Source organism: Mus caroli, unplaced genomic scaffold (genome assembly GCF_978045245.1).
Source record: "Mus caroli unplaced genomic scaffold, Mus_caroli_1 scaffold_18, whole genome shotgun sequence".
Classification (NCBI taxonomy): domain Eukaryota; kingdom Metazoa; phylum Chordata; class Mammalia; order Rodentia; family Muridae; genus Mus; species Mus caroli.
The window spans coordinates 68,627,453-68,654,134 of NW_028227273.1; the positions used below are offsets into that span (position 1 = coordinate 68,627,453).

Genomic DNA, 26,682 nt, shown 5'->3' on the forward strand with positions numbered 1-26,682 from the left:
CTGCATGTGTGCATGAAAAATCACACATACTGCACATGTTCAAAGCCTCCCTGTGTACATGGAGGCCAGTGCACATGCATTCGTGCTGTGCACACAATTCACCTATGGGTGTGAAAATTGCCTCATGAACGGTTGAGGAGCAGGTGCATGTGAGCACACATGTATGAGGATTCAGGCATGTCTCCACACATCAGGCGACCAGCACCTGTACATTCATGTTTGTGCTCAAATTGTGCTAGAGTACACACACCCAAACCTCTCGAGCATTACAGGTATGCGTGTGTATTCACACATGCAGGTCATAATATTACAGGTAGAGACAAACATACACGCACATACATCTACACATGCAGGAGGGTCGGTCAGCACACTCATGGTAAGAGACCCGCTGGGCCTTCTTCAAAGGAAGGGGTGGGTGAGACTGCAGGTACTGTTCGTGTGCAGACACCTCCATAGCCCATCATGAGGCAGGCCCCAGCACAGAGTGTCAGTCACCTACAGAGGAAGGGGTCTTTTGGGAGACTTGGCAGCTCTTGTATGCAGCTATCATTCCCACAGAGTCAGGATGGGGGCTGAGTGGAAGAGCCAGAGAAGCCGACTGTCATATCTAGACAAGACAGCCCTAGATTCCCTATCTGGGTGGCTAGGCAGCTCTTTCCTGAGGTGCTGGGGAGCCACCAGTTCCTAGCGTTCTTGAGGCAGTAAATTTGCTTTTGCTTCTGGATTCTGTGGCCCTAAAATGGGAGGAGCCACGGTGGGTCCTGACCACCTCTCCTGACCCCGCAGCCTGATGAGCTGACTAACGCACTGGAGATAAGCAACATCGTGTTCACCAGCATGTTTGCCTTGGAGATGCTACTGAAGTTGCTGGCCTGTGGCCCGCTGGGCTACATTCGGAACCCCTACAACATCTTCGATGGCATCGTTGTTGTCATAAGGTAGGGCCCATCCCCGCCCAGCTCAGTAGGCGCCGCAGAGAACAAAGTGATAAACTTCATAGTGGGCCGGGTGATAGGCGTGAGACCCTTGGTCATGCACAGCATGGACCAACAGGTCTAAGCTCCCACCTGGGAGCTTTGTGCTGTGCGGGTGCTTAGCCATGTCTATGTGGGGGCTGGCTTATGAGCAGAGGAATACTAACTGGTCCTGGGGTCGGGGTGGGGTTGCATTTACAATAGCAAAATAAGCACAGAATGATGGGAACATTTGAGGTTGGGCCCTGGCTCCCTTCAGAGGGTCCTGTACCTGGAAGGGATGGTTTGAACGTACAGATGAGCCAGGCGTGGAAGACCCTGGGTAGAGAACTCTGTCTGAGCTCCCTGACAGCTCGGAGCCAGGGCTTCCCCGAGATTCAGGAGTCACAGCTGATGGGGCTACTTGCTGAACTTGCTCCCAGCTATGGTGTTGAACAGAGGCTGCGGTGGCTCCCAGACTGGCCATCCTGCCTACAGGAAGAGAACATCCCAGGGCCATGGGATGGGCCATCCTGACCTTCACACTACTGTCCCAACCCACAGCGTCTGGGAGATCGTGGGGCAGGCAGATGGTGGCCTGTCGGTGCTCCGTACATTCCGGCTGCTGCGGGTGCTGAAGCTGGTGCGCTTCCTGCCAGCCCTGCGGCGGCAGCTGGTGGTGCTCATGAGGACCATGGACAACGTGGCCACCTTCTGCATGCTGCTAATGCTCTTCATCTTCATCTTCAGGTGGGTGGGGCCCAAGCTCCTCCCTCAGACAGCACCAGGCATGGTGGGCGGAGCGGCTCCGTTCTGTGAGGCCCACAGATGCATAGGGCAAGCCCTGGGGATGCTACCAGGCTTTTAGTGGGTTTTGCTTAGCACCTTTTGTGTGCTAGCCAGTCTTGACACTTAGGGAGGGTGTGGGAGAGTGAGCATCCCATAGGATGCTGGGACAGGTTGTCCTTGCCACTGTCCAAAGGCAGAATGGTGGCCTCTGTCCACCCCTTTACGAAGGTTAAGATCTTCTCAGCTGTAGAAAAATGGTTGAGCCTCAGGATTGGCCCTGACTGCAGACACGGGGTGTGGAAGGTGAGGGGGCTGGCAGAGGGGGGCCTGGGCCCCTCCCACTCAGTGCCCATCCCCCTCAGCATCCTGGGCATGCACCTGTTTGGCTGTAAGTTCAGCCTGAAGACAGACTCTGGAGACACCGTCCCTGACAGGAAGAACTTCGACTCTCTACTGTGGGCTATCGTCACTGTGTTTCAGGTACAGCCCCCGGTGTCTGTCCCTGAGACCACGAAAGCTAAAGCTCCAGGGAGCCGAGAAACTGTGGAGACCCCTGGCTCTATCCCCAGGGAGGTAGGCAGGGCCTCTTGTGGGACCAGAGCCATTTTGAGCCCTGCAAATGTGTCCTTGCAGATCTTGACACAGGAAGACTGGAACGTGGTTCTTTACAACGGCATGGCTTCCACCTCGTCCTGGGCTGCCCTTTACTTTGTGGCCCTCATGACCTTTGGGAACTATGTGCTCTTCAACCTGCTGGTGGCCATCCTGGTGGAAGGCTTCCAGGCAGAGGTGAGGAGGGATGAAGAGGATAGAGTCTGGTGTAGACAGGCCCCTGCTTTGGCAGATCCCCCACATCTTCACACGGCAGCCTCCAGGCCCATACATCCACCCTGCACTGCCAAGCACAGACCTTGGGCTGGGGACAGAAGATCCTGCTGTGGGAGTCTCCACACTTACTGTGTATTGCCTGGGTGCAGGGCGATGCCACCAGATCTGACACCGATGAGGATAAGACATCTACCCACCTAGAGGAAGATTTCGATAAGCTCAGAGACGTTCGAGCCACAGGTATGTGCGTGCTTGGATGGTGTAGACCATGGGTGCTCAACCTGTGAGTTGCAACCCCTTTGGGGGGGGTCACATATTAGACACCCTGCATGTCAGATATTTACATTATGATTCACAACAGTAGCAAAATTACAGTTATAAAGAAGCAATGAAATAATTTTATGGGGTTTTTTTTGGGGGGTCACCACAACATGAGGAACTACCTTAGAGAGTTGCAGCACTGGCGTAGACTGAGGCAGGGTTCTGGCAGATAGTTTCCCACTGCTGGGACCTCTGGAGGCTCAGACAGCCCCTTAACCTCTAGAGATGAAGATGTACTCACTGGCCGTGACCCCTAACGGGCACCTAGAGGGCCGAGGCAGTCTGCCACCGCCTCTCATCACGCACACAGCGGCTACGCCTATGCCTACCCCCAAGAGCTCCCCGCATCTGGACATGGCCCATGCTCTTCTGGACTCACGGCGCAGCAGCAGCAGCTCTGTGGACCCCCAACTTGGGGACCAGAAGTCTCTGGTAGGAACCAACCCCAGCCCCTGAAATAAGGGAGAGTCCCTGTAACACCCCAGCCCTGTCTAAGGCAGAGCCAGGGTCCTTCTGTTCCTAGAAGCCTGGGTATCTATTGCTGTGAAATGAGCATAGAGACATGAGGGAGGGATGGACGAGGATTAAGATACCTTCTGCTTGCAACGGTGTGAAATTATAGTAGAGATAAAAGTTGGCCAAGCACGAGGCACACCAGAGAACGAGGTGGGGGTCTGACAGAGACACTTAAAGGCAGTCTGGAAAACAGGTGAGTGGGCCAGGCTGAGGGTCCACGAGCTGCGGAGCACACAGCAGCTCACTTGTGTTCACACCCAGAGTGTGTTCTGTGCAAAGAGCAACCTTGCCTGGCTTGTGAGCCCCTGAGAAGGGCCAAGTTGGGGTTGCATAAGCAGTGGCCAGAATGCATGGGGAGCCTAGGGACAGATCCAAGGGTAGGAATCAGGTGTGGGAAAGCCAAAGAAGAGAAACTGTCTGGTGGATCAATCAGGAGTCCAGGGCTGAGCCACCTAGCACAGCTTGCTACAGTCACTTGCCAGGGGGACCCTGAGAGATAAGACAGACACAGGCCAGGGGAGAGTATGGCTCAGCTCCTGTGAGACCCTGGAGGTAAGGATGAATCTGGACACCGAGTGGTGTGGAAAGCCAGAGGGAACCCAGGTTATGGGCCTTGGCAAATCCAGGGGCTGAGCAGTTAGGCTTTGCCAGCCCTGGCTGGTTCTGGGCTTTTGCTTTAACTATGTGGCTGAGTCAGATGTTACCTGAAAACAGGACATGGGCAGTGCCCTGGTAGAGGGCTTGCTAGGTGGGATAGCTGTGAGTGACCAGACATCCAGCAAGTGTTTCACAGATGCCCTCGATAGCAGTAATATCTGGGGGAGGTCCCTTCCACCCCAGAAACTGGTGTGTGTGGTGATCCTTAGGGCTGTGCCAGTCTGCTCACTCCCTGCCATCCCTCAGGCCAGCCTGCGCAGCTCCCCTTGTGCCCCATGGGGCCCCAACAGTGCAGGAAGCAGCCGGCGCTCCAGCTGGAACAGCCTGGGCCGCGCACCCAGCCTCAAACGCCGCAGCCAGTGTGGGGAGCGCGAGTCCCTGCTCTCTGGCGAGGGGAAGGGCAGCACGGATGATGAGGCCGAGGACAGCAGACCAAGCTCGGGGACCCACCCAGGAGCTTCACCCGGGCCCCGGGCCACACCCCTGCGGCGTGCTGAGTCGTTGGGCCACCGCAGCACGCTGGACCTGTGTCCCCCACGGCCTGCCACCCTCCTGCCCACCAAGTTCCGTGACTTCAACGGGCAGATGGTGGCCCTGCCCAGCGAGTTCTTCCTGCGCATCGACAGCCACAAGGAGGACATAGCAGAGTTTGATGATGACATAGAGGATGTAAGTGGGTGAGACAAGGGGGCATGGACTATACACAGCCATTCCTGGCCCTCTCTGAGTGTGACAGGAAGCAAAGCACTAGCCGGACCCACAGTTATCCATAACCGTCCTGTCTCAGGGCTGCCTCTTCAGAGCAGATTCTGAGACATCATTCGTGGTAACTCAGAAGGAAGCAGGCCAACCAGGGTAGGGGTCGAACTTCAAGTTTGTCCCAGGCTAGGAGCTATCTACCATCGGGGGCCAGGCCCCTCAGGGTCAGAAACTGCCTCTACAAAAAGCAGCTCTTAGTGGCCAGTCAACACTTAAGATTCCTGCGGCCTCACAGCATGGTCACCCTCCCATTGCTCAGATGGAGAAAGTGAGGTGGAAGGGGCAGGAAGTAGCAACAAAGACTGGCCTGAGGTAGGGAGGTCAGGGTGGCCACATGCTAGAAGGCAGCAAGGGGAGGCTGCCGTGACCCAGATGGATATCTGTGTCCCCAGAGCTGCTGTTTCCGCCTGCACAAAGTGCTGGAACCCTACGCACCCCAGTGGTGCAGCAGCCGGGAGTCCTGGGCCCTATATCTCTTCCCGCCGCAGAACAGGTGAGCTGTGGTAAAACCCATCAGCCACCAAGGCTGCACCCTGCTGGGAGGGTAGAGTGAGCCGGCCTTACCCACCTGTGGCCAAGCACTGGGGTGACCCAGGCAACATGAATAGACACAAGTGTCTGTTCGGGGTCCCCTCACCTCGGCTGCCTCCTCAGGCTACGCGTCTCCTGCCAGAAAGTCATCGCACACAAGATGTTTGACCACGTGGTCCTTGTCTTCATCTTCCTCAACTGTATCACCATTGCCCTGGAGAGGCCAGACATCGACCCGGGCAGCACTGTGAGTCCCCGAAGGCAGCTGGCCCTCTGGGTGGGGCAGGGTGAGGTGGACGTGGACTTCCCACTGGTCTTTCCCTGCAGGAGCGGGCCTTTCTCAGCGTCTCCAACTACATCTTCACAGCCATCTTCGTGGTGGAGATGATGGTGAAGGTACTGATGCTCCTCTCTCCCTCAGCCCCTGTCCCACACTACCCTGTCCTGGGACTCTCTGCCAAGCCTATACATGACTGTCCCTCCCGCAGGTGGTAGCCCTGGGGCTGCTGTGGGGTGAGCATGCCTACCTGCAGAGCAGCTGGAACGTGTTGGACGGGCTGCTTGTCCTGGTGTCCCTAGTTGACATCATCGTGGCCGTGGCCTCCGCTGGTGGTGCCAAGATCCTAGGCGTCCTGCGCGTGCTGCGCCTGCTGCGGACCCTGAGGCCTCTGAGGTGGGGTGTAAGGGGCGGGGGCCACTCATATACATCCAGGAAGGACCCAGAAGCCCACCCCCACCTCTGCCCAACCGTATGGCTCTCCAGCCACACGTTCACGTCACCTTGGGGGCATTGCATGAACCGTTGCTTCTGCTGCCCCACCGCCCTCTTAGACGCCCTCTGCCTGGGTGCAGGGTCATCAGCCGAGCTCCAGGCCTCAAGCTGGTCGTGGAGACTCTGATATCATCGCTCAGGCCCATCGGGAACATCGTCCTCATCTGCTGCGCCTTCTTCATTATCTTTGGCATCCTCGGGGTGCAGGTGTGTGGCCCTGGCTCATCCAGGGTCTGCCCCACCCTGAGCCTCTGCTCCCCAATGGTGGGATGGGTCCCGTCCTCCCTGGTTGGGTGGTCAGCACATCTAGTTTGGAATCCAAGAGGTCTGTGGGCCGGTGATTGTGCCAGGCTCTCTGGATTAACAGCCCCTTCCGGTCAGCTTTTCAAGGGCAAATTCTACTACTGCGAGGGTACAGATACCAGGAATATCACCACCAAGGCCGAGTGCCATGCCGCCCACTACCGCTGGGTGAGGCGCAAATACAACTTTGACAACCTGGGTCAGGTAGGTTACGGGTTGTGTGCAGTGTGGCCACGGAGGTGACCAGGTGTGTGGGGAACACGGCTGCCATCTCTACCCTTTCAGTGACCCTTACCCTGCTACACAGGCGCTGATGTCTCTGTTCGTGCTGTCATCCAAGGATGGCTGGGTAAACATCATGTACGACGGGCTGGATGCCGTGGGCATCGACCAGCAGGTGTGCAGGGCTGGGGCCGTGCTCACGGGTGACCTTGAACAATTCCTGCATGTCTTTGGGATTGGAGCAAGTCGCCTCAGAAACCTTCCCCCAGAATCTCTGACTGTCACGGTACTCCAGACCATTCCCGGGGAGGGCTTCCAGGCAGGAAGGAGGATGGTGGGGGACCCACCGTCTTGTGTGCTGCAGCCTGTGCAGAACCACAACCCCTGGATGCTGCTGTACTTCATCTCCTTCCTGCTCATCGTCAGCTTCTTCGTGCTCAACATGTTTGTGGGCGTGGTCGTGGAGAACTTCCACAAGTGCAGGCAGCACCAGGAGGCCGAGGAGGCGCGGCGGCGCGAGGAGAAACGGCTGCGGCGCCTGGAGAGGAGGCGCAGGAGTAAGGCGGTCCCCGAGGTGGAGGGTCGGTACCTGAACGCATGCCGTGTGGCACCCAGCTCTGGGCCTGCAGCCCCCAGCCCAGATGGCTCTGCATGTGGCCACCGTGCATGGGGGCCAGGCCTTGGAAGAGGGGCCGACCGGAGTGAGCCTCTGGGGTGCCTTGTAGCAACAGGATGCAGGGTAACCCCATGAGGGCTCAGGAGGTAGATGGGACACTCCCAATCCCCCTCAGGAGTTGGAGAGACAGGACAGTGGGCCCTAGCTTGGGAGCACGGAGGGCTTCCCACACAGTGTCCCCACCACAGCCGCTCAGACATGTCCTTGTTTTTCCAGGCACTTTCCCCAACCCAGGTACCTCCCTGCTCTGCATGCTCAGCCTGCTGCTGCTGCTGCTGTTGCTGTTGCTGCAGTGGGAAAGATGGGCATCATAGGCCTCCAGGGACCACCTCAGGGTGGGACACAAGTGTCAGGGTGCTGGGTGCCAGAGGGTGGGCAGAAGGTCAGTGGCTGGCCCACCGGTGTCCATGTTGCTGCCCCTGCCCTTACTTGGTCCTCCTCATGGCTGGCATGCGCACATGTCTGTTGTGCCCAGGGAACAAGGTCCATCCCGGTTCCCCGGGCCTCGTGGCTGCTCCCTGGTGTCTCAGCTGTCCGCCCCCTGGCTGCTTGCACTGAGCTGAGTTTGCTAATGGCTGCATGTCGGGCTGAGGAGCATGTGGGTCCAGGGTGGGATGGTTGCCCATCAGACCCTGCTCTTCCAGGCCCAGGCCTTCAGCCCCTGAGTGTGTGGTTCTAGGCCGAGGAGGGTTCTGGGGTGCAGGGTGGCTGAAACCCTCGCCAGTGGAACTCCTTAACTACACTGAGGTCCCCTAAGAGGATTGCTGCAGGCACAACATTTAGTGGAGATAAACCTGTGGGGATGCATGAGGGGAGGCCTGCCCCTGGTGGTCTACTCTCCTGATGTCTGCCTCAGGCTGGCTGGAGTGCACATCCAGGCCCTGGGCGGTCACCAGTGGCCCCCTGGAGTCTGGGAGGAGCTAAGCCTGAAGGCCAGGGATGGTGTCTCTGTCATCTCTGTCCAGATGGAGCCTGCTGAGCCCAGACAGGGAGATGCCTAAAGTCAACACATGGTTGATGAAAAGGACAGTCCCTACTGCTCCCCAGACTAAGCCACAGAAGAATAGGGTCCAGGCAGGCCCTCGGGTAGGGAGGCTGAGATGGCTCATCCCGCCCTGCACTCTGTCGGAGGCCCCGGTCCTGCTCCCTGGGTACAGTGTGAACAGGCCTCTCTCAAAGGAATCTTCTCTCCCCTAGCCTGGGGCTTCCCCCAGGGGCCACCCAGCCCATCTGAGGTCCTACCTGAGCCACTTCCACACACTTAGCACTCCAGATTGAGGTCAGGGCTTCTGTCTGGCAAAGCGGAGAGGGCACAGGCGGTCCCTCAGCATCCAGGTGGCTCAGCGGCTCCCCTCTCCCACAGAGGCCCAGCGCCGGCCCTACTACGCAGATTATTCACACACGCGCCGCTCCATCCATTCGCTGTGCACCAGCCACTACCTGGACCTCTTCATCACCTTCATCATCTGCCTCAATGTCATCACCATGTCCATGGAGCACTACAACCAGCCCAAGGTGGCCGGCCGGGGCCGGGGTGGCACTGGGAAGAGGGTCCCTAGCCGGGAGGGGAGGGGACACAGAGCTGGTGTTCCAACCCCAGACTAGGGACCGAAACTCAGCAGGGCCCTGCCTGCCTGCCTGCCTACCTGTCTGCAAGTGTGGACACTGATGAGGGGCCAGCCAGAGACCTCGAGCCTGAGGGCCATTGTCCTTTCCATGACCCTCCAAGCATATCCTGAAGGACTTCCCTCTGCACCCTCACCAATGAGTGAGGAGGAGTGTGGGCTCGCTACAGCAGAGCCTTTTGTTGGAGTATATGCTTGGCCTTTGGAACATGCCATCTCAATGTCAGGGCTGAGGACAGTCCTGGTCTCTTTTGCCTACTGTCCTCAGCCTGCTCACAGGGTCATCCATCAGGCATGCCACAGGTGTCCTGAAGTTGGCGCTCAGGGAGCAAGGAGCTAGGGCAGCTAGGAGCCACATAGCACCTCAGCCAGCCCCGCTTCTCTCCCCAGTCTCTGGACGAGGCCCTCAAGTACTGCAACTACGTCTTTACCATCGTCTTCGTCTTTGAGGCCGCACTGAAGCTGGTGGCCTTCGGATTCCGGAGGTTCTTCAAGGACAGGTGTGTGATCGTGGACGAGGGGCAGATTGTGGCTGCAAGCGGCCTGGAACGGGCTGCAGGTGGTAGGGAGAAGGCTCTTTGTCCTTTGGGGTGAGCCTTGGCTGAGCTGCAGCTACTCCGAGCCATGGCCACACTAAGCTTCCGCCATGGCTGGCCAGGTGGAACCAGCTGGACTTGGCCATCGTCCTCCTGTCCATCATGGGCATTGCGCTGGAGGAGATTGAGATGAATGCTGCCCTCCCCATCAACCCCACCATCATCCGCATCATGCGCGTGCTTCGCATCGCCCGTGGTAGGTAGCCTCCGCTCGTTCTGTCCGGGTAGGCCCCAGACCCAGAAGGATGGGCTACAGACAGTCTCCGTCTGGGATGTCTGCAGCAGCCAGAGGGAGACCTTGGCCTGTAGCTAGAGAGCAAAGGGATTGGTGTATAGGGTGCCCTGGACTTTGGGGTCAGCTGGGCCCTGCTGACACTTGGCTCCTCCCCTAGTGCTGAAGCTACTGAAGATGGCCACAGGCATGCGCGCCCTGCTCGATACTGTGGTCCAAGCTCTGCCTCAGGTAGGTTGGGGTCCAGCACCCCTGAAGGCCACCACAAGCCTTGAGGGTACAGGCTTCAGGGAGGGCTTGGCACATGTCCCTTGCTTGCTTGCTTGCTCTGTCCTGAGGTCAGGGCCATGCCCAGCTGATCTGGAAGAGGTTGAAGATGGCACCCCGCCTGGGCCTCAGGCTCTGGGCAGGAGCGTTAGAGACCAGTGCCTGCCTGGCTGGTACACACGGGAGGTAAGGGGCTACAGCCAGGCCAGCAGGGTCCCAGGTGAGCTTGTCAGTGGACAAGAGGTCTCCGGCGGTGGCTTTGAGCCAATGTAGACCAGGCTCCTGACTTTCTGTGCCTCCATCCCAGCCTATCCCCAGACTGCAGGATATACCTGCAGTGTTCTGTTTCAGCTGCACCAGGTGGGGACACACTGGAAGACATTCCCACACTCTCCACAGCCCATCCTGCTGCCTGGCCACCCCTGCACCTGTACCCGTATCCTCCAGCTGACAGGCCTCAAACTCAGCTTGTTCCTCTTCACCTGACTCCCCACACACTTATACAGCCCACCACCATCTCTGCCTACCATGATCTCTTATACGCATTTGCCCACTCTTCAGCCGTCTGGACTGCCTGTTTCCACCTTGCCTGATAACATGCTGGCTTGAGCAGCATTTTGAGCCCCATCTGAATGACTTTGCACCATGTTTACTGTCCATGGGGTTGGTGAGGGAGGCCCGGGTAATGCCCTGAAGAGGAGCTGGAGCAGATTTGGGAGTGTGGTGTGGGCATGTGCTGGGGCTGGCAGACGCTCATGGGTGGTAGTACGAGATCCCTGCTAGTGCTCCTGTCCACTGAGCACCAGCCCAGTGTGAGGACTCTTTTAACACCAAGGTGGCCTCTGCATGGGTAGGCGTGACCCCTGAGTGGGACTCTCTAAGCCTTAGGGGCCAGCTAGAGGGTAGAATAGCTCCCAGGGGCAATTAGAAGAACAGACAGAGAACCAGGGAGGGGCAGAGGCTGGCTTGCAGAGGGAACGCTGGGCCAGAATGGAGCTCTCTGAGGGTGGGTGATGCTTCAGGAAGGCCAAGGGGCTTAAGTGGAACTGTAGGTGGACCCTCTTCCTGGGGCTGGGAGCGGCGGGGCAGGGTGGGGCGGGGCGGAGCAGAGCGGGGCAGGGCAGCACAGGGCTGATGTTATTCTGCTTCTCTCTTGTGTAGGTAGGGAACCTTGGTCTTCTTTTCATGCTCCTGTTTTTTATCTATGCTGCCCTGGGAGTGGAGCTGTTTGGGAGGCTAGGTGAGTGTGGCTACTCTGCCTCTTCCAAAAGGGGATGCCTGACCCTACCCTACCTCCCCACAGGGTACTGGCCTAGGTACCAGGTAGACCACGAGCCTCAGACGGCCTGTCGATACCTCACCAGCCCAACGCTTAGAGCGGGGACGCATACTCACGCCTGTGTACACAGACATGTCCACTCGGGGACACATTCCCACATCTGTGATGCACATGTCCACACTCAAGCCAGGCAGGCAGGCAGGGCCACATCCCAGGGTGAATGTGTACCTTGGAAGACATGCACGCATTAGTGTCCCCCGCCCCGTGCCTCCCCCTGAATGTTGTCCCAGGAAATGTCAGCAATGTGTCTTCTGTATTGTTACCTAAGGCAAGTCTGCGAGCTTATCTCGTCTGGGCGAGGGCATGTTGGGGACTCTATCCAGCTCTACTAGACTCTTCCCCTAACTCTGAGGATCTTCTGGGGCCTTCGTGTGCCCCAGTTGGGCAGAGGACATGCAGGTTGTCACAGCCTGTTGTCTTCCTGTCCAGACAGCTGAGTCCAGGCATGGCTCCCACCCAGTCCTCTCACACAGTCCCAACAAATACTTACGAATCCTTTCTTCCCTGTCTCCAAGTCCCCCAAGATAGGTCTGGTATCCAGGCTTGACAGCCAGGCCACCTTGTGCCCCAGAGAACCCCATTGCTTGGCATCTACCATCCATGAGCAGAGGCCAGGCCTAGGGCTTGGGGGTGCTTAGGAGCTCAGACAGTGATGTCTGCTGAGGACAGGCTCAGTGTAGAACAGAGGCCAGGGCCCCAGGTTCCAAACATAGATGTCCTGGCCAGCCCAGCATGGGATGTGTGTGCTGACGTTGTCCAGTCCCACAGAGGCGTGAGGGCTCTGAATGGGTGGGGACTCTTCCTTGCAGAATGCAGCGAGGATAATCCCTGTGAGGGCCTGAGCAGACACGCCACCTTCACCAACTTTGGCATGGCCTTCCTCACGTTGTTCCGAGTGTCCACTGGGGACAACTGGAATGGGATCATGAAGGTAACTGCGAGGCTGCTCCTCCCCACCCCTTTCCTAGCTGACAGAGGGGGAAGACAGAGCCGTGATCCCGCTGCTTCCCCACCCCACCCCAGGATACTCTCCGTGAATGTACCCGTGAAGACAAGCACTGCCTCAGCTACCTGCCCGCGCTCTCCCCCGTCTACTTCGTCACCTTCGTGCTGGTCGCCCAGTTCGTGCTGGTCAACGTGGTGGTGGCCGTGCTCATGAAGCACCTGGAGGAGAGCAACAAGGAGGCCCGGGAGGATGCGGAGATGGATGCCGAGATCGAGCTGGAGATTGCACAGGGGTCCACAGCCCAGCCCCCGTCCACAGCACAGGTGAGGCTTCTCAGGGACCTAGGGCTGTCCCAGGGTTTCTGGGTGTGGGGAGGGTGCTGCAGAGCTGATAAAGCAGCCTCCCTCACCATAGGAAAGCCAAGGCACCCAGCCAGACACCCCGAACCTCCTGGTCGTGCGCAAAGTATCTGTGTCCAGGATGCTCTCGCTACCCAATGACAGCTACATGTTCCGGCCGGTGGCTCCTGCGGTTGCCCCGCATTCCCACCCACTGCAGGAAGTGGAGATGGAGACCTACACAGGTAGCATTTCTTCGGGTGTGGACTCTGGTGGGGACAGCAGGGACATGGGACTGGGCAGGGAGGATGGGCAGATGGGAAATTGGGCAGCGTGGCAGGGAGGGTGGGAGGCAAAGATGGGACCCACAGGCGTCAGGCCACACAGTTCAGATGCATCCCTGTCCCAGGCCCGGTCACCTCTGCTCACTCGCCACCCCTGGAGCCTCGCGCCTCCTTCCAGGTCCCATCAGCTGCGTCCTCCCCAGCCAGGGTCAGCGACCCCCTTCGTGCCCTCTCACCCCGGGATACACCCCGCTCTCTGAGCCTCTCACGGATACTCTGCAGACAGGTAAGGAGAAACCTTCATCTCACAGGCCTTGGGTAGGGGTAGGGGGTGGGGGTGGGGGGTGGATCCACGGGCCTCCTTTTCCCCAGTCACAGGGTTAGCATGCTTGAGGCCCAAGATGCTACAGGTATCCTTAGACTTGGAGTTTTCCATCTCTGCTTAGTGGGTCTCAGGTCCTCAACCAGATGGCTCAGCGTAATCTATCGAGGCCAGCTGTGGTAGCAAAGCCCCTCATGGGACTCAAGTCCCTTCCTTAGGCAGAAACCTCAAACCCCAAAGTGGCTAATGTGCCTGCATCACCCAGCCTGGTCCGAAGTCTCTGCCTGACCTTCCCCGTCAGTTCCCACTATCTGGCACAGGAGCCTCAGACAACCTGGAAGCTCTTGGGAACTTCCTGTTCTTGGGATACCAAGTTGGGCTGTGGGGCTCAAGAGTGGGGAGGTGACCTAGGCCCTTTGGGCTTCCCCAGGCCCTGGAAGACTAGGAGCTCAACCCCAAGTAGCATAGCAGATTCATCCTCTGACATCTCATAGGTCAGTGGGTCGAAGTCTGGGATGTTCACATCAGCAGCCCCCAGTCCCACCTAGTCTCGAGCCACCTTGGAGTATTGCCAGCCCTGACCTTCCCAGGGCCCAGATGGGAGAGCAGGAGCCTGACTGCTGTGTGCTAGACAGGGCCTTTGACTTGGGCCTCTGTGCCTTTTCAGGAGGCAATGCACGCAGAGTCCCTGGAAGGGCAGATAGATGACGCTGGAGAAGACGGCATCCCAGACTACACGGAGCCTGCTGAAAATAGCTCCATGAGCCAGGCACCTCTGGGTACCCTGCGGTCCCCTCCGTGCTCCCCACGGCCTGCCAGTGTCCGTACCCGCAAGCACACTTTTGGGCAGCGCTGCATCTCCAGCCGCCCTCCCACCCTGGGAGGAGATGATGCTGAAGCAGCAGACCCAGCCGATGAGGAGGTCAGCCACATCACCAGCTCAGCCCACCCCTGGCCAGCTACAGAGCCCCACAGCCCAGAGGCCTCCCCGACAGCCTCTCCTGCAAAAGGCACAGTGGGCAGTGGGCGGGACCCACACAGGTTCTGCAGTGTAGATGCTCAGAGCTTCCTGGACAAACCAGGTCGGCCAGATGCACAGCGGTGGTCCTCGGTGGAACTGGATAATGGGGATGGCCACCTGGAGTCTGGGGAAGTGAGGGCCCGGGCCTCGGAGCTAGAACCAGCTCTTGGGGCTCGGAGGAAGAAGAAGATGAGCCCTCCCTGCATCTCCATTGACCCCCCCACTGAGGATGAGGGCTCCTCCCGCCCCCCTGCAGCCGAAGGAGGCCACACTACCCTGAGGCGCCGAACCCCGTCCTGTGAGGCTGCCCTCCATAGGGACTGCCCAGAGTCTACAGAGGGCCCAGGCACTGGAGGGGACCCTGTAGCCAAGGGTGAGCGCTGGGGCCAGGCCTCTTGCCGGGCAGAGCATCTGACTGTCCCCAACTTTGCCTTTGAGCCTCTGGACATGGGGGGACCTGGTGGAGACTGTTTCTTGGACAGTGACCAAAGTGTGACCCCAGAACCCAGAGTTTCCTCTTTGGGGCCTGTAGTGCCTCTAATACTAGAAACTGAACTTTGTATGCCCTCTGGCGACCCCCCAGAGAAGGAGCAAGGACTGTACCTCACTGTGCCCCAGACCCCCTTGAAGAAACCAGGGTCTCCCCCAGCCACTCCTGCCCCAGATGACAGTGGAGATGAGCCTGTGTAGACTGGGCTGTGTGTCCACAGGGCTTTGGCATTGAGGTCGTTGGCTCCCTGCAGGGTGGTAGCCCCAGTCGGGGCTATGAGTGGACCCTGGCTTAGGCCCCACCAAGGCAGAGGGACCGGGAAATACTATCCCGGGAGAGGCAGCAGACGTTCCGTCTCTGCACCATGACACAGGAGCAGCCTCGGGCCCCACGAGCCTCCCTCGTGGTGATTCAGGTTTGGGTTTTCCTGAGTTTTAACCACCACCAGAAGTTGTACCAGGACCAGGTCATCAGTCTCAGGAGGAGAGACTGTGTCCTGAGAAGGACCAGAAATTCCTCATGGGCAGGAGGGCACCACAGCTCCATCCATGTGACACACACAGGTTTCCGATAGGGAGTACACGCTTGAGCCCCTTGCGCCCTGGTGGGCAGACATTGGGTCCTGTAGCCGCCACAACCAATATCACCTTCGTTCACGGTCTCGTTCCTGTCCATCATCACTCGGCATCCTTCCCTCTCACAGTACCCCACCCCGACCATTCCATCCTCTTAGGTGGTTTAGAAACTTTGCAGTGACCCTGGGAAGGGCCACATCACCAAGGAGTACTGGCCCATGCAATAAGACGTCACAGTCCCAACTGAGGCGGGGCTTCCCCTCCATCCCAGGCTGTCAGGCTCAGCGTTCATTTGACATCCATTTGCTTTATGTCATCCCGTTCTACAAATTCAGGTTAAACGTTGCAATAATCTGATGCAGAAAACTTGGCTTCCTAAGTCAAAGCTAAGGGGAGGGGAGGGGCAAAGCAAAGCTGAATAAACACTAACTTATTTAAGAAAGACACTTGGGTTGGTTGCGACACGTCATTCAGAGTTCTGAGGCCGGGTAGGAGGGAGAGCTCAGCCAGTACTTGGCCATCAGGACTCCAGAGACCAGCAGCAGGAAGAGGCTTGGCCAGAAGAGGGCAGCAAGGAGCGGAGCCCAGGGAAGCCCTTGCATTCCCAAGCCCCCTGATTCCGGGATGTGGTGGTGGATCCAGTTTACATAGGCAGTAACCCGGGCATAGACGCCAGGGCGGTCAGGGCGGCCACAGCCCTCACCCCAGCTGACAACGCCGGCCTGCTGCCAGGTTCCAGCCACCTGGCAGACTAGTGGCCCTCCAGAGTCATCCTGCAGGACAGAAGGGCAAAACAAGGATGGGATTCTAAGGACCATGCTCCATGGTGCGCCGTTCCTCCACATTCCCAGCCCGCTCACCTGGCAGGCATCCCCAGGGCCCCGGGCACATAGCATGTCTGGCTGGATGAGGCTGCCGTTGGGACTGTTGTAAGCCTGGCTGCAGGTCTTTACATCGACCACAGAGACTCTGGCCTCCTGAAGGTTGTATGGGGGCTTCAGAGGCTCTGAGAGAAAGGAAAGTTCAGGAGGAGGTTGAGTGACCAGCCTCACACTGCTGAGAGTGAACACGCAGCAGGCACATCCCTCATGGGGTTCAACCCCCTACCCGTGCTGGCACTGTCTTTCTGTGGGTCAGATGTGGATCTTGGTGGAGGCCAATAAGTGGTTGGCCTTTAGGCGTGGCCACTAGGAGCAAAGCGGTGGCACCAGGGGCTCCCACTCCTCCCCAGGTGGCACCTCTTACCTTCCCTTATCCCCATGGGGGAGGACCTCAGAAGGGACTCCTTACCTCCCTCCCCTGTGTAGCCCCAGCCAGTCACCCAGCACTGCATCCCAGGGTAGAAGTCAGCTGAGGCCTCTGGGAGGCACACAGGCTGGACCTGGCTGGAAAGGGCCACCGGGGAGGCCAGCTGCACCAGGGCAATGTCCCCACTGGACCCCGGTGGTCCTGGGGAGCCAGTGTACATGATGATCCGTTTTACAGTGGAGAAGTGGGGAGACAGTGTGACCGTAAGCTCTCCCAAGTGCACCTGATAATCAGACGAGTTCACAGACCTGGGAGGCAGGAAGAGATGTGAGTGTGTCCCCCTCCAACAATGACCACCACCACCAATGTCCACCCACCGCCCACCCCTGCCAATAGCCAATGTCCCATCTGTCCTCAGCGCTAGGCACAGAAACAGCTACTGTGTACATGAAGCCTGAACCTGGCAGTGCCTCACACATAAGGGCCCAAGAACAGCTGGGACGTTGGCTGGGAGGTGTCTGGCACTCTGGGGGAAAGGCAGTTCCAGAAGTGTTTGAGACAAGTGGAAGGGCCTGTGCAGGCTGGTTTAAGATACATCCTGATACCAGCTAGATGGGTGGCCAGCATCACACTTAAGCCCAATGGAGGTCGCATTCTCCTCCCGTGGCAGATGTGGGAGAGGGGGCTGCACACTGCCACTGCAGGTGGGTGGGACCCTTGGACTCAAGGGTGAGTCACAGCTAATCAAGGTCCTGTTTGCTGTCATTGTCCCATAAGGCCAGGCAGTCGGGCTTCATGACGTGACTTACCCAAAGAAGCAGTGGGCTGCTGTGAGCACCCATTCTGGACTGAGCAGGGAGCCTCCACACACGTGCACCTTGTGCAGACGGAGGCTAGCCTGCCACGGCCATGTGCCTGCTGGGGCGGCATGCCCTCCCACGATTCGACTTCCGGAGTGTGTAACCTGGGGATGGCCACACCCTGATCCAGAGGAGACACTGTTGGCGAGGGAATCTGGAGACCGGCCTTCTGCTCACTGCCCTTTCTCTGGGAGCCCTCCATGACTCCCATCTTGGGAGCCCTAGCATCTTGGGGCATCTACAAATGTCTCTGCTCCCCATCCGCTGGTCTCTCTCCAGAAGCATTGTGGTTGAAACTAGGGTTTTCAACCTTCCTAAAGCTGGGACCCATTAATACAGTTGCTCGTGTTGTTGTAACCCCCAACCATAAAATTATTTATGTTGCTACTTCATAACTGTAACTTTGCTATTATGAATCATAATATAAATATTTGATATGCAAAAAATGTTAGGGGACCCCTGTGAAAGGGTTTGATCTCCCCCAAGGGGTTGCACCCCACAGGTTGGGAACCACTACCCTAGAAGCAGTAAGTTCATGGATCTTGGCTTCCGAACACTGCCCCAAAGGACATAGCAGGCTCCTTAGAAAGATGCTCAGTGGAGCTGGGCAAACGGCTTACTGCCTGGAATTAAAGGGGTGAGGAAGGGCAGAGGTGGTGGGAGCTACGGAGGCCCAAGAGGCTGGGGGTTTCCTTTTTAGAAGGATGTTTGGAACTAGATAGATGTGATATCACAAAACACTGGGGATGTGTTAAATGTCAACAAATGCTACACTGTATCGTGGGTAAATGTTATGTAAATTTCACCTCGACTTTTTTTCTCATGAAAATCTAGAGATATCACCCACAGGGGAGGGCTTCCCTTAGTCTGTACTACAAAATGAAACCCGAAATTGGGTCCACATTGATAAAAAGAAATGGAAGAGACCACATCCTTCCCACCCAGAGCACCAGGTACGTCCTGAGGAAGATGCTTTGAGTCTCTTTCCCAAGAGCAACATCAGCAAAAGAAAGAGCTCATCTGTGAGAGCCGGCAGGCTGTGTGGCGCAGGAGATGGAGAGTGGCTCTCGAAGATACAAATGGGGCAGAGGTGCAGCTTCCCAGGAGAAGCCTGCGGCAAATCATAGCCTCCCTGGGCCAGGTCACTCTCTCCCACCACAGGCACTGCCCCTCTAGGGTCTGCCTGCCAGGACTGGTCTCTAATCCCGAAATATCTGCTGGAGATGTACCTGACTGTAGAGCTTCGTGGGTGATGCCTGAAGGATGGAGACAGAGGGATTAGGGGAGCTGCCTGTGGGAGTGACTCTGGTCCTGTAGGCCTAAGCACTGCCCCCCACCCTGGAAGGTCCCAACATGGCGCTGAGGTAGATGTTCCCATCCTGGGCAGCTAAAGCTAGATCTAGCCAAGTAGGTGGGGCCCAGCTGGGTGGGGCCCAGCTAATTGATTGGGGCCTGGTCAGCTGCATCCCAGTTCCAGGGTAGGGTGGGACCAGCCATGGGCCATAAACAACAGCTGGGAGGCAGTGAGCCTCAGCCCCTCACAACCTCTAGGTCCTCCTTGAGGTGGGTCCTTCCAGGATCTAGTCCTGTAGGTGTCCCCACACATACACCCAAGCCTCTGTCTCCAGTAATGACAGCCAAGCTGCCCAGCTGAGGAGCCCAGACAAAGCAGAGGCCACCATGAAGAACTTGGCTTTGCTTGTCTAAGGCCAGGCTTCAAGGTACCCGGACCCCTCCCAGATTACATGGCTCCCAGATTTCTCTGAGCTCTGGCCCAGAGTGGAAAATAGAATAAATGCAGGGGAAGGTCCCGAGAGGAAGCAGGCCCCTCCCACCCCAGTGCCACACCAACCCCAAGCCAGTTCACTCACCAGAAACAGCCAGAAACAGTAGGATGCCACAGTAGGGCCCCAGAGCCATGGTGTCTTCCCACAGCAGAGTCAGGACCACCCCATGCCCCTGCCCAGCCCCAGGCCTATCAGTATGGGGTTGGATAGGGATGGCTTCACACCTGCCGCAGGGTGGGAGGGAGGAGGATACAGGCTCCTCACCTGATCCTATTGCACACCACAGGGAGGGGCTGTCAACTTTATTTGTCTCATTTGAAGGCTACACCCAACCTTGGCAGCAAGGGACACATTCAATGACACAGAACATAGCAGGGACAGAATGGGACCCAACTGTCCACACCACAACCCAAGCTTCTCTTCTCCCAGTGTGGAGAGGGCGCCACAGCCTTGGTTCCTACAGAGTATGCATCTCCCAGTCTCCAGAGTCTCAGCCTCCAAGGCTCCAGAGGGGCCAGCCCTCTCTCTGTGTCCCTGGGTCTCCTAACTCCACCCCAGGTAAGTAGAGTCAGATCTCACTGCCTGCATAAGGCTTCTGTCCTGTCTGGAGCGTAACGACCTGCTGGCCATGGGTGTGGCCAGAGCCAGGAACTTTTCCCGGCTCCAAATCACAGACCCAGGGTCGGAGGGTCCCACTGACACTTTCGAGGTCAGGAATCCCCTCTTAGATTCGGGAAAACTGTCAGTAGAGAGTTGTTCACTGCTTCCTCAGGATGTGACAGCGCGGGGTGAAGTTCGCCTGCTTCCTGCCTACTTGCCCCACAGCACAAGGATGCATGCGGAATGTTTGCCTTAGTGACAGACGAATACACTATCAGCTCGCCCTGTGTGACTGGCCTCCCTTAGGTAGCTGTACACCTGAGAGGGGACTGTTGGGAACATGGGACCTGCCTGCCAGTCTACCCCCAACAAATGGCAGACAGTGGAGGGAAGGGGTCCATGTGCTCTTACGTGTCATCCCAACCAACCCAAGAGCCTGATGACACTGGGGTTTCCATGGGATCAGAGCCCCTGCCCCAAGTCCTGACCTTCTGAACCTCAGGGTCCACATAGGAGAGAACTTAAGGATCTTTATCTGCCCCACTTTCTCTTGCTTTTGGTATTTGGAGACCTAATCTCTCTCTCTCTCTCTCTCTCTCTCTCTCTCTCTCTCTCTCTCTCTCTCTCTCTCTCTCTCTCTCTCACACACACACACACACACACACACACACACCAGAGAGAGAGAGAGAGCTTAGGGCTATATCTGCTAAAATAGCCTGCTTACCTGGGTACTGGCCTCTGGCTGAGACAGTGGGTTTGGATGTTGCCCACTGAAAACTCTCAGCTAAGCCTGGTCCCTGTAGCCCATGGCAGAGATGAATCCAATGACCGTTTTTTAATCTGTCACCTGACGGCTGGGCTGGGCTGAACTGAGCTTCTCACTGGAGATCCTAGTCCATCCCCCACTCTGCATCCTCCCAGTGCCCCCCCCCCCCATCTTCACTAAGGATGGCTGAATGGCCTTATCAGAGTGCTGCCACCCATCGGATTCACCGTGACCCTGAGAGTGAGATGGGTGGGGCTGGAGGAATGAGATGGGTGGGGCTGGAGGAATGAGATGGGTGGGGCTGGAGGAATGAGATGGGTGGGGCTGGAGGAATGAGATGGGTGGGGCTGGAGGAATGAGATGGGTGGGGCTGGAGGAATGAGATGGGTGGGGCTGGAGGAATGAGATGGGTGGGGCTGGAGGAACGAGGGACCGAGTACTTTCACCTTTTATTTTTTGTGATGGATGAGTCTGTTGTTTGACATTAAAAATGAAAACTAAGGAACTCGAGAGATGGTTCAGTGGCTAAGAGTGTCACACACACACACACACACACAGAGCCAGAGATGACACCTAGCACTGGGTGGGACAACTGACCTAAATTCCCATCAAGGATGAGGGCTCCATCCAAGAGAGGGAAAGGTCAGCACTCAGCAGTAATTGTAAAATGTAGATGTCACCCTCATCAGATGTCATCTCCAATACAGAACGGCTGAAAGAAGACAGGAGACAAAGAGGCAGGTTGCTGCGGAATGATTATGGAACATAGGTGACATTCCAACAAACAGGGAATGGACACCCCAGTGGGGCCTATTCATGGGCCAACAGCTCCCTTCAGCAGAAAGTTTCAGATATAAGCATATGTGTGTGTGCAGGAACGGCCATGAGCACCCAAGGGCCAAGAGGCTCAAATGAGAATACCCAAAGCAAAGTGCTGCCAGATGTGCCACTGCATGACTGGAGTGGCCAGATGTTCCGCTGTGTGACTGGAGCAGCCAGATGCGCCACTGCATGACTAGAGCAGCCAGATGTGCCACTGTGTGACTGGAGCAGCCAGATGTGCCACTGCGTGACTGGGGCAGCCAGATGTGCTGCTGTGTGACTGGGGCAGCCAGATGTGCTGCTGTGTGACTGGAGCAGCCAGATGTGCTCCTGTGTGACTGGGGCAGCCAGATGTGATGCTGTGTACTGTAGCAGGCAAATGTGCCGCTGTGTGAACTTATTTTTGATCTTTATGGTCTTGGGATGGCGCATCACATATCCCAGACTGGCCTCAACCTCAATACATAGACAAGGATGACCTTGAACTCTTGGAGCAACTCCAATAGCTGTTTTCAAGTACTTTAATGAGCCACAGAAGAGAGGGAGCCACACAATGCAACTATTATGTGGTGGGAGGCAAGAGGGGACCGGAGTGGCTAGGGACTCAAGATGGAACTGGGGGTTGGGGGGCTCAGAGGGACACCTAGTAGACAGGGGAGACAGAGAACAAGGAAGGCAAGGGTTCCACCTGACCAGGAAGCAGTGAGTTAAAGACAGCACGGCCCTGGTTCTTGCCTGACCCTGGATGGGTCTCAGGAATGCTCAGGGACATAGCGGTGGATCCAGTCCAAGTAGTATGTCACCCGGGTGTAGATGCCAGGCTTGTTGGGCTGTGCGCAACCCTCACCCCAGCTGACCACTCCTGCCTGCAGCCAGGTACCCTTCACTTTGCAGACCAGTGGCCCCCCTGAATCGCCCTGAAGAAGACAGGGGTCAGCACACAGTATGGAGACCAGATGGGGTGTGGTGCAGGGGGGACACAGGACCTACCTGGCAGGAGTCTCTCCTGGTATTTCCAGCACACAGCATGCCATCATGGATAATGGGAAAATCATCTCCCGTGTAGAGGCCAGTGTGGTACTTCCGGTCACACAGGCTGTTTTCCACGATGGGGACCTTCACTTGCTTCAGAGGATAAGGAGGTGGGAGAGGTTCTGGGGTGAGACAAATGCAGCCTTTGAGGGAGGCTCATGAGTAACCAGCCACTAGAATCCCTGCCCACCCTCCAATGCTGGGGTTGGAGGAGACTTAGTCCCTGCCTAACTGGCAGCTATCCTTGCCACATACCGTCATTATCAATGTCGCCCCAGCCTGTCACCCAGCACGATGTCCCTGGGGGGAAGGTCTCCGAGGCAGGGGGCAGGGATATGGGGTGGATATGGGTGGAGACATTCACAGGGACTTCAAGCTCCAGCAGGGCAATGTCTGCCCCACCCTCGGCCGTGTAATAGTGGGGGTGCACCACGATCCGGTTCAAAGAGAGGAGCTGGTCCCCATAGTATAGATACTGCTCACGAAGCTGCACCCGGAAGAGCTGTGGGCTTTTGATGTGCCTAGAAGAGTACAATCATGCTCGGAAGGCTCCAACCAGGATGGGGACATCCTCGGGAACACTGGGGATGGTGGGAATAATCTAGATCCCATCCCACCATGCCAGGCCCAGGGAGACTCACGGTCCCACACAGTGTGCCGCAGTGAGCACCCACTGTGGGTGGATGAGAGAGCCTCCGCAGAAATGTATCCAGTAGTTTAATTTAAATCTCAGGCTCACCTGCCAGGGCCACTTACTCTCAGAAGCCTCGTGTCCTCCCACGATGCCCACTCGCTGACTGGCTGGGCCTGGAGAGAGACAAGAAGCAACCTCCGTGCCCTGCCTTGGAGCTAACCCTGGGATTCTCTAGACTCCCCATTCCTGTGGCCTGTGAAGGTGAGGGAGAGACAGGGAGGGCTCAAGACAACTTACGAGGGGCCGAGTACACCAGACTAGCCAGGAGGGACAGTGCCAGCAGCAGCTGCTGCAGCCGCTTCAGCATCTGGAAGCAGCGAGGAGCACAGCCTGAGTCCAGCTAGGAGACAGGGCTGGACTGGGGCTGGCAGAATATCAAGTCCAGAATGGAACCAGGGCCCATGAAACGGAAGGCAGGTTCATCCCAGGAGTCTGCAGTCTTGGTGCACCAGGTTACAAAGGTCACAAGCTTGGTTACTCTGCTTCAGGGTGACATATAGACACCAGGACTTTACCTTGGCTGCCTCTGCTCCTCTCTCCTTGGTCTGCTGTCCTCTGCCTTTTTATTTTTCCAGACCAGAGTGCATGAGAGGAGGGACACAGCGCCCACCAATCCAGACACAAAGGAAATAGTGATTTAGATCAAAGGTCTCCATGTAACATGTGTCCCCACCACCCAGATGCCCTTCTGATGACCACAGGTCACACGGTTGAGTGCACAATGAGAGGATCAGTCATACACACACACACACACACACACACACACACACACACACAGAGTCTTGGTATTTCAGACTATGGAAGGCAGAGTTCTGAGATGCAACTGCTCTGGGTCCAGGATAGGGGAGTCAGGTAGTGGGGTGGATGGGCTGGCAGGACAGTGGTCATCCCCAGCCCTCCCTGGAAAGAGATATCTTCTGAGGGGAGGCTGGTAGCCTCTTCTCAGATTTGCCTCCTCTTCATGTCTTGCTCCTCAGCTGGTGAAATGTCCAAGGAAATGCTGAGCTTGCCAGATGTCTCACAAGCAGCCCTCCACATCAGGAGACCTGGGCAGGTGTGGCCCCCATCTGCTCAGGATGTTACTCTGCTCTGCCACCACCAGGTCTGCTCTGTCCACCATGGGCAGAGCACCGCATACTGAGGATGCCTCTCAGTTGAGTGCTCTGCATCACCCAGCTGCTGCTCCTTCCAACTGTTGAGATGGGGATCCCATCCCAGGGATATAGAGAAGGTCTCAAGAAGGCTCCTGGCTCAGTGTCGCCCTAGCATGACATGTTGACGCACTCTAACTCATTTCCCAAGAGTGAGACAGAACAGGAGATGATGGTGTCTATGAGCCATCCCAAAGGAGCAGAGCACAATGGGTAACAGCGTCGTTCATCTTGTGTCCTCTGAGTCCTCAGGGTTGGGCTCAGCTTTCCACTGGAGAGGATCACATGATCCCTTTGTCAAAATAGCAATCAGCTGATTTTGGCAGAGATGAGTAACGAGTGTCACGGTACAACAGCCCTGCTGACCCATCAGACGAAGCTCTACTGATAAATCCTGCAGTGTGACCTCCAGGCCATATCTGCCCAAGTCTCCTGATGGGGTGGTGGGAGGTTTATCAGACATCTGATAAGATGAGCCCTTCATAGAGCATTTCATCAGCTGAGGGGCAACACAAGCAGAGGAGGGCAACCTGAAAAGCTAGCAGCCTCTCCTCAGAAGCCCACTGTCCTGCCTCCCCATCCACCCCACCGCCTGGCTCCTCTGTCCTGCAGGTCCCCTCTACAGTTGCCTCCTCAAGACTTCATCACCAGCTTGGTCCCCACTAACACTTCCTGGGTTTCTCCAAGGACTGTCCTGCTCTGTCCTGCCCTGCTCTCTGCACACCTCAGAGGCTCACTCTTCTGGACTCCTGAACTCCTTGGGCAGCTCTGGACAGACCCACTCTCTAACCAGACATCCCCACCACTCTCAACACAGCAGACAAGACAGAAATGCAGAGGTCTAAAGATGAGAGAGAGAGAGAGACAGAGACAGACAGAGACAGAGAGAGAGAGCAGAGGGAGAGGGAGGGAAGGAGGAAGGAACAGAGAGAGACAGAGAAAGACACAGAGAGAGAGCAGAGGGAGACAGAGAGAGACAGAGAAGAGAGAGGGGGAGAGAGGGGAGGGAGAGAGATCCTAAGGACACACAAGAGGCTCCAACCATGGAGGGTCCAAAGGGTGTTAGGGCCTGCATGCACCATTGGATCGGACTGTGGCTCTTAGTACTTCCAAGAATTCTGATTGGTTCAGGCAGCAACTAATCTAAGGAGGTGAAAGTAGTGGCCCCTGCATGTAATCCTGGAAAAGAATTGAGGTCTGGACCTACATAGAAAGATCCTGGCTCAAAACAAAATTCAAAAAGAGCAAGGTTTTCTCAGCGTGGCAGATTCTGAGGGAATGTGTCACCAGCATCTCTGCTACCCTGGGATCTGAAGATAAAGTCCTGTCCCAGAAAGAAGATGGTAAGAGGACGCAGTCTGGTTCAACATCAAGGAACTTCTGGAAATGAACATACCTTTAAATGTCAACTTTCAAAACTCAACTGAAAATAATTGATGGCTTAAAGAAACCACAAAACCAAGAAGATGTATAATCCTTACAGCTAGTGCTAGCAAACGGTATTGATTTCCAAGTTTACCTCCCAATTATTATGGAACTATGAGTGTGGCTGCCTTTGTATATCCCTGCATTTGAAGGCCGCTGAGGCTTTCCTATGTAAACTACAACCAACCATTTGCAAAGCCTGGTTTGATCCTCATGCCACAGTTCTCGGTGTCTCCAGAAGAGGGCAGGCCAGACCTCTGTGACCAGGCACACTGCTAGGCACCTCCCAGGGGTGTGATAGAAGCCCCTAGGAGTGAGCTAGCATAAACTGAGTGAACCAGGATAGGCAGACCCTCTACATGAGACCTTGGTTGATAACCTCACTCTGAGCCTTTGTTTCCGCCATGGAGAGAGAAGGCAGAATCAGGGCTGCTGGATGCCGCAGACGAACCTCACTTGGATCCTTGATCCACAGGCAAAACTCGGGTTGGGTTACAGGTGGGTAAAGAATCAGCGAAAGTGGGGTAACAAACAGACTCGACACAAAGGAGTGTGGATCTGAATGTAATTTGTTAAATCGAGCATCAAACTTATTTTTTTTTCCTTCGTTTTTCAAGACGGGGTTTCTTTGTGTAGCCCTGGCTGTCCTGGAACTCACTCTATAGACCAGGCTGGCCTCAAACTCAGAAATCCGCCTGCCTCTGCCTCCCAAGTACTGGGATTAAAGGCATGTGCCACCACGCCCACCTCACATCAAACTTTTTATACTGAAGAAAATAGGGAAGTTGGGTGACACACCGGCAAGGTACAAAGAGGTTACTGGATTCTTACACAAAACAGAGGAATGTGAACTCGAGGAAGGACTGGCCAGAACCAACAGGGATAAAATTCAATGTTAACAACTGGAAAAAAAAAAAAAAAAAAAAAACAGCTCC

General features: G+C 56.5%; 3 protein-coding genes across 6 annotated transcripts in view; 1 reads left to right on the plus strand and 2 right to left on the minus strand.

Annotated features, from left to right (window-relative positions):
• The window catches only part of Cacna1h (calcium voltage-gated channel subunit alpha1 H), a 59,425-nt gene extending 43,663 nt beyond the window's left edge, over positions 1–15,762 (plus strand). For 2 of the 3 annotated variants that reach the window (XM_029471410.2, XM_085833143.1), the window contains 26 exons: positions 787–938; positions 1,518–1,703; positions 2,105–2,222; positions 2,376–2,531; positions 2,720–2,810; positions 3,115–3,323; positions 4,311–4,733; positions 5,216–5,316; positions 5,478–5,601; positions 5,682–5,750; positions 5,843–6,027; positions 6,207–6,333; positions 6,508–6,633; positions 6,737–6,826; positions 7,016–7,208; positions 7,544–7,561; positions 8,691–8,842; positions 9,343–9,452; positions 9,611–9,744; positions 9,941–10,011; positions 11,209–11,287; positions 12,196–12,317; positions 12,410–12,655; positions 12,747–12,915; positions 13,080–13,240; positions 13,944–15,762. In XM_029471410.2, coding sequence (XP_029327270.1) covers positions 787–938; positions 1,518–1,703; positions 2,105–2,222; positions 2,376–2,531; positions 2,720–2,810; positions 3,115–3,323; positions 4,311–4,733; positions 5,216–5,316; positions 5,478–5,601; positions 5,682–5,750; positions 5,843–6,027; positions 6,207–6,333; positions 6,508–6,633; positions 6,737–6,826; positions 7,016–7,208; positions 7,544–7,561; positions 8,691–8,842; positions 9,343–9,452; positions 9,611–9,744; positions 9,941–10,011; positions 11,209–11,287; positions 12,196–12,317; positions 12,410–12,655; positions 12,747–12,915; positions 13,080–13,240; positions 13,944–14,987 — 4,656 coding nt within the window. In that variant the 3' untranslated portion in view covers positions 14,988–15,762. The remainder of the gene's footprint in view (positions 1–786; positions 939–1,517; positions 1,704–2,104; positions 2,223–2,375; positions 2,532–2,719; positions 2,811–3,114; positions 3,324–4,310; positions 4,734–5,215; positions 5,317–5,477; positions 5,602–5,681; positions 5,751–5,842; positions 6,028–6,206; positions 6,334–6,507; positions 6,634–6,736; positions 6,827–7,015; positions 7,209–7,543; positions 7,562–8,690; positions 8,843–9,342; positions 9,453–9,610; positions 9,745–9,940; positions 10,012–11,208; positions 11,288–12,195; positions 12,318–12,409; positions 12,656–12,746; positions 12,916–13,079; positions 13,241–13,943) is intronic. The other variant, XM_021149895.3, reaches the window with a different exon arrangement.
• Positions 15,763–15,792: 30 nt separating this feature from the next.
• Tpsg1 (tryptase gamma 1) lies at positions 15,793–20,651 on the minus strand. 2 transcript variants are annotated; one of them, XM_085833145.1, is made up of 4 exons: positions 20,582–20,651; positions 17,420–17,591; positions 16,653–16,918; positions 15,793–16,368 (listed from the first exon to the last, which is right to left on the minus strand). In XM_085833145.1, the coding sequence occupies exons 3-4, from the start codon at positions 16,828–16,830 to the stop codon at positions 15,833–15,835; spliced, it is 714 nt and encodes a 237-aa protein (XP_085689271.1). In that variant the 5' UTR covers positions 16,831–16,918; positions 17,420–17,591; positions 20,582–20,651; the 3' UTR covers positions 15,793–15,832. The 2 variants fall into 2 exon arrangements, with proteins under 2 accessions (XP_085689271.1, XP_085689270.1); XM_085833144.1 differs by lacking the exons at positions 17,420–17,591; positions 20,582–20,651 and having other exon boundaries at positions 15,793–16,135; positions 16,223–16,368; positions 16,653–16,906.
• Positions 20,652–22,197: 1,546 nt separating this feature from the next.
• Positions 22,198–23,766, minus strand: LOC110284206 (tryptase beta-2). The gene is made up of 6 exons (XM_021149897.2): positions 23,687–23,766; positions 23,409–23,478; positions 23,119–23,284; positions 22,733–22,998; positions 22,436–22,599; positions 22,198–22,362 (listed from the first exon to the last, which is right to left on the minus strand). The coding sequence occupies exons 2-6, from the start codon at positions 23,476–23,478 to the stop codon at positions 22,198–22,200; spliced, it is 831 nt and encodes a 276-aa protein (XP_021005556.1). The 5' UTR covers positions 23,687–23,766.
• Positions 23,767–26,682: the final 2,916 nt, after the last annotated feature.

What these genes read in the sequence shown, in the direction of transcription:
- Tpsg1 (XM_085833145.1), bottom strand. Translation starts at nt 16,830, where the DNA reads ATGTACACTGGCTCCCCAGGACCACCGGGGTCCAGTGGGGACATTGCC. An exon ending in GGGCTACACAGGGGAGGGAG is followed by an intron (nt 16,369 to 16,652) that starts GTAAGGAGTCCC and finishes CCTTTCTCTCAG; the next exon opens with AGCCTCTGAAGCCCCCATAC.
- LOC110284206 (XM_021149897.2), bottom strand. Translation starts at nt 23,478, where the DNA reads ATGCTGAAGCGGCTGCAGCAGCTGCTGCTGGCACTGTCCCTCCTGGCT. An exon ending in GCGGCACACTGTGTGGGACC is followed by an intron (nt 22,999 to 23,118) that starts GTGAGTCTCCCT and finishes GTACTCTTCTAG; the next exon opens with GCACATCAAAAGCCCACAGC. An exon ending in CCAGGAGAGACTCCTGCCAG is followed by an intron (nt 22,363 to 22,435) that starts GTAGGTCCTGTG and finishes TGTCTTCTTCAG; the next exon opens with GGCGATTCAGGGGGGCCACT.